The following is a 6,000-nucleotide window of genomic DNA, read 5'->3' as shown; positions in this document are numbered from 1 at the left end:
ACTGCTCATAGGGGGTCATATGATTGTTGGGTTTATCTCTGTACCTATGAAGCGCCTTGAGGCGACTTTTGTTGTGATTTGGCGCTATATAAATAAAATTGAATTGAATTTTCAGGGTCAAAGTTCAGAGGAAAGTTTGTTCAGCAAATGAATGACAATAAATCATACATGTTTGCTGATTCACAGGTTAACAGCCTGGAGGAACAGGGCTGTGTCGTTCCTGTGATGCGATTCAGCTTTATTTCAGCCACTCAACAAAACAACATTATATTATATTTAATATATATATATATATATATATATATATATATATATATATATATATATATATATATATTAAATATGTGCCAACTGAATCAGTACGTTTCATGTAGAAATATCTGTGGCAACCTTTTGTTGCAGCAATGATCTCAAAACACAAGGGGGGGGGGGGGCTAAGATGAATGTCTGCTGTGAGGACAGGGGGTGTGCATGTGCTCAAGTCACGTGACACGTCATTTACGCAACATTTGGTCCATTTAAAAGTTACAGTGAGATAAAATCATGTTATGGATTGCACTCAGTATATTGTGCCGACATGGTGAGATTGTGTCTGTCGAGCCGAGGAGAGCGTCGCAGTGCCAAAAGCTGTAAAATGAACTATCAGGCTGGAGTGTGCTGCCACAGCACAGAGCAGTCACAGAGTCCTGCAGGCAGAAGAGGAGTGATCGTGTTAGCCACCTTACAAAACAAAAAGACATGAAGTGAAAAGCAGAGCGCAGAGTGAGGCAGAAGAAGACAGACTGGGCCAAGTCCTGCATGTGCGAGAGCGAGCGAGACCCGGGACAACGTCATCCGCCTCGCCTGGACTAGTCCGCCGGCCGGAGGAGGGACAGTGGCTGCACTGTGCAGCCGAAGACTCACTTTGATCGCGCAGGAAACGAGCGACGCAACCGGTCCACCGTCCGTGCAAACTGCGCCAGGCAGCGTATTGCACGCTGGAGGACACCGAGGAAAGTCACAGTAGGAGCGGCGCTTAGTGAGAGGTGATGTCGGGGGGACATGGCTTCTTCTCCGGTCACCCCAGCATCGCTTGAAGGAGAAACACCTTCACCCACCGGGAACGAGGAGCCCGCGACCACCCGACAGGTACGACACGCCTCCGAGACCCTCTGCGCGCCCGGTAACGTTGTAACGTTTTACCGAAGTTCATTCGCAAACACACCAGTTTAAGATGGACCCGAGAATCAGCACACGGGAGCACTGGTGTCTGACTCAGCAGAAACGGCTCGACGTGCGTGTAATGCTTCGTATTTGATAACGATGGAATAATTCTTTAAAATAAGCACACAGATAAACACTGGTGGGTGGAAAAGCTCGTGTTTTGGTGAAATGAGTCCCGCCTAGTCCGGTCTACACCTCATTCAGCAAACATCTGAGTCACCCTGAGACGCCAGTGCGCGTCCTTGTGATGCAAAAAGCCGTAAGTGACACGCTGTTTACACGCAGGAGCAGTTTAACACATGCAGGTTGTGCCAGTAGGCGTTTCCTTCAATGTGACACCAAACGTGTAAATCAGTGCTGGGAGCGGATGTTGGACCTGATCAGTCTTAATCTGACAAACTGTAGTTCCTGCTCTGTTTCTAATTCAGCCCCATGACAGACAACCAGCATGTTCTCCTGTCACGTGTTATTGACACGCACATATTTAGTCCGTGTGTGGGATGTTAAAGGTGAGTTTGTTCAGGGCACGATCAGACTGAGGCCATTTCAACAGGTGCAAGGAAGTGTTAGTGTGGTTACTACGGCAGCACTGATGCCCTGATGAGTGCACATGGCTGGAATGAAAAGTCAATGCTATGTATAGCATGAACTACTTGTTGTCTAAGGCGGTGCAGAGAGTGAGCAGGAAATATCTGAGGTTGGATATTTCAGTACATACAGAGCTGTGCAGAGACATTAGGATCTTAAACTATTGTCTGTATCTGGCAAAGCGAGAATCTGAGCCTTGTGTACAAACTGTCTGGTGTTTGTTCTGGCAGGAATATGAAACTACTGTGCACAGCATGCTTATTAAGATGGCCCAGGACCAGGTCATCTTGCAGGATGGTAGTGTTACATCGAGAAGGTTCCTCTTTAATTGTTGGATTTCTGTGTGAGTTTTCTCCCTGTGCCTCTGTGGCCTCTCCCCACAGTATCCGTGTTTGTGTTTAAAGTGTTTAAAGTACAGCACTAGATGATCGTATGGGTGAATGTGACTTGTTGTAAAGCACTTTGAGTTGTTGTCTATATAAAGTCTAAATGGAAATCCACTTATGTGCAGAGGACCAGAAGATCCAGCGCATCGAAATAAAAAGTTCTTTGCTTAAACAATGAATTGTGCGATAAAATATTAATTTACAAATTCATTTTTAAGTTATTTTATTTATTCAATACAAAAGTAATTTATTATCTAGTAATTTAATTGAAAAGAAAATTCTGTTGGTTTTTGTTTTTTGCCCTTCTCCCCCGTCCCTCTTCTCAGCTGTTTCTCTTTCTTTCTCCCCTTCTTTCCCCCAGTCAAGTCTGTCCCATATTCAGTAAGTGAAAATAAAATAAACAATAAAAGGTGAATCAAATGGACCATTATGGCAAGGCTGGGATGGTCAGTTTGGTAAAGTAAATCCGTTGGGCATCTTTCTTTGCCTTTAGACAACAATTCTGATGCAAAAGAGCCAAACGGGACAGGCAAAAAAAATAAATAAAATAAAATAAATATTTATAAATCAGTATTTGAAAATAAATTATTATTCCATTAATAAATACTTCAAATCAGAAAAAAAAGAAATAAAATCTCAATAAAAACCTCACATCAAAAATCCTTTTCCTGTGTCGTCTCATGTCCAACATCTGTGTAGGCAGAGTGTAAACACAGAGGCTGAATGGCCTTTGGTATAGGTGCAAAGCTAAGACTGTCTAACCAATGACAGAGCTCCTTACCTCGCACCGGCTAATTTGCATTGCTCCGGGATTTTGGAAATTTATCCATTTATTCATTATGATGTGGTTCAGCATCATAATGCTGAACCACAGAAACACACACACACACATATATATATGTATATATATGTGTGTGTGTGTGTGTGTGTTTCTGTGGTTCAGCATCATAATGCTGAACCACAGAAACACACACACACACACACACATATATATATATATATATACACATATATTAGGGGTGCAACGATACTCGTATCGATATTGAACCGTTCGATACAGTGCTTTCGGTTCAGTACACATATGTATCGAACAATACAACATTTTTAATTTATTTCATCAACTTTCCTTCTGCAGATGCTGTCTGTGTTGAGCGCTCAGTGGATCTGCGTTCGACTACTCCGCCTAGGCTGCACTGTCGAGTGCAGATCCACTGAGCGCAGCGCAAGCTAGCGAGACAGAAGTTAAGCTCGTTGCAACATGGCAAACGAACCTCCCCCACCCTCATTCAGATCTGGTGTTTGGAACTATTTTGGTCTTCATGTGACGTATGACCCTGAAGGTAAGCGCGTCATGGACTAAAGTAAAACAGTATGTTGGATGTGCCACGCAATGCTCAATTACATGGGTGGGAACTAGTGTGTTAGCGCAGTTAGCTCGTTAACGTGTTGGCCATCTAGCCCCACGCACGGGGCGATCCGCGGTCGCTCGTTAACGGAGATTTGCCGTGTTGTGGCGTTAAGGTCATTTCAGATTAACGCTGACAGCACTAGTGGGAACACAACGAATATGACTGCACATTTACTCCGACATCATCCTGGTGCAAAGACAAGTGGAAGCAGACAAAACAACAAGCACCATGCTACAAACTTTACCCGAGTCATTTAGACAGCCGTTAGCACAGGATTCTCCTTATGGGGACCTGATATGTTTAATATGCTGCTGAGAATATAGCCCAGAAGAAGCGTATAGTAGAGCTTTTATTTTGAAAGAGCCATTTCTCTGTAATAAACTCTCTTTTCCAAAGATGAGGGATTCCTCCATCAGATAGATTTTTTTATTATTATTTTGTTGTTTCAGCAACATTAAATTTAAAAACTGTACGTTTGAGTTAAAATATATATTTATAATTTTAATAACTGACAAATTAAAAAGGCATGAACATTTTTTTTGTATCGAAAAAATATCGAACCGTGACACCAAAGTATCGAACCGAACCGAACCGTGAATTTTGTTTGTCGTTGCACCCCTAATATATTTGTATATATGTGTGTGTGTGTGTATTTATACATCAATCCATTTTCTTGCTTATGGAGTTCAGGGCCTGGGACCTACTCCATGTCAGCTTTCAGTGTTTATGAACATGAACATTATGAACTCATGACTCCCTTGGGAAGCCTATGGTTTTTCATAGGCAGGGGATATTTGTTTTATCACAGTTCATTACCAAACAGAGCAGGGTTCTAATTGATTTGTGGCTTTTAGGATATTATGTACAGGTGTGTAAAAGTGGAGTGAATATAATTACAAACAGCAATGCTAGTGGAGTGATGACAGACAGGGCGGTTGGGGGGTGGTGAACAGTTTGCCAACAGTTCTCCCCTGTAGAGAAGGACATCTGCCATTTCTTTTTCCTTTTAGTCAAACAATTCAGGTAGTGATGAAAGAAAATCAGACTGTGGCAGTGCTTGCAGCAGGTAACGGAGTGATAATGCAGAGTTTTTACTGCAGTGGACAGTCCCTAGTGTGACCATCGCTGGAACCAACCAGCTGATTTACACCATGGCAGCAGTCATCAGTGAAGTTCTTGGCTGCAACATGAACAATCTCAAGTAGCAATGCTACTAAACTTGCTGGAGAACTTTTAGTTCAGGCCACTTGATGAGTTTCACACAGTACTGCATATTATTTTATTAGGTTGGCACAAATGTAGGATTGTGTTTGTGATATCACGATGTATCTGTTTCCTTTTCATATTACACTAAAGAGATCATCGCCTACAAGCCTCCGTAAACGAACAGCATGTCTATAAAAGCCCATTCATCATCCGGCCCTCCTGCTCAAACACAACCATGTAGCGCTCATCCCTCCACCCGTCTCATTCAGCATCCACACACATGTTGCAGGGAACGGGAAATAGAGTAGAGCAGCAAAGCTTGATTTTCTTTAGGATTGGTTAAACTAAAAGACGTTGACAAGGAATTTTAAGGGTTTTAGGAAGCATAAAACCGAAATCAGTTGTATTGGATACGAGTATAAATGAGTGCTTAGGCTCATGCAAGAAAAAACATCTTAGACAGGATATGACAAAACGTACTGTGATACAATTCTTCATTACTACAGCTCATTGAGTGCTTTTGTAAAAAGTCAAATCTGTGTGCTCCATTAAACCCTGTAGAAGTTGTTTCGAATGCTGACAGTGGACAAACAAAGTTGTCATTTAGCTTAAACATTAACAGTAGAAAAGGCCCGATAGGAATCTAACATCCTTGGAATCAAGCTGTGGGAGTGAGTTTTGAAACCTTTCTGTAGGACTGCTTTAAACTTGCCTTCTTGGTGATGTGTTGTCTGATGTCTTGTTTGACTTGAGCAGATTCTTTACGTGCTTTAAGTTTCTAACACATTTGCTTTAACCAGTAATTGAAACTGCTGAGTAGGAAGTACTAAAGTGGGTGTTGAGCATGTTGGGTGTGTCCTTATTACCTGTTTCGATGTTTTCTTTTAATTGAAAGCGTTTCATGAATATGAAATGCTTCTGCGTAATGTTAAACGTTATAAAATATTCTTATGATTTAAACTCTGTATTCATGGCTTATTCTTTCCTGGCCTTTCCTGTAAGCACTTTTATGCTCGGTGGTAAAATATCACAGAACTAGCAGTTTGGCGAGTGTCATACCGCCTGGATTAGTGGCTCAGCTGGTAATTCAGAGATTTATGTAGCTTAGTTTGCTGTGTCATGCTGATTTGGGGAGACTGGACACAGACCTGAGTCATTCTCTTCTGGGTGATCACAGTGGTTACTCTCCTCCCTTCCTCATCTCACCC

The 6,000-nt window shown here is 42.1% G+C and overlaps 1 protein-coding gene across 1 annotated transcript in view; it reads left to right on the top strand.

Annotated features, from left to right (window-relative positions):
• The first annotated feature begins 530 nt into the window (after positions 1–530).
• LOC309702381 (uncharacterized protein) overlaps positions 531–6,000 on the top strand; it is a 29,139-nt gene continuing 23,669 nt past the window's right edge. Inside the window, exon 1 of the mRNA XM_082527094.1 lies at positions 531–1,128. Within this exon, the coding sequence (XP_082383220.1) occupies positions 1,042–1,128 (87 nt within the window). The 5' untranslated portion in view covers positions 531–1,041. The remainder of the gene's footprint in view (positions 1,129–6,000) is intronic.

This window comes from Aulonocara stuartgranti (assembly GCF_965226115.1).
Source record: "Aulonocara stuartgranti genome assembly, chromosome: 3".
Classification (NCBI taxonomy): Eukaryota; Metazoa; Chordata; class Actinopteri; order Cichliformes; family Cichlidae; genus Aulonocara; species Aulonocara stuartgranti.
The sequence above is the reverse complement of the archived record's forward strand: the minus strand, read 5'-3'. Positions and strand labels throughout refer to the sequence as shown.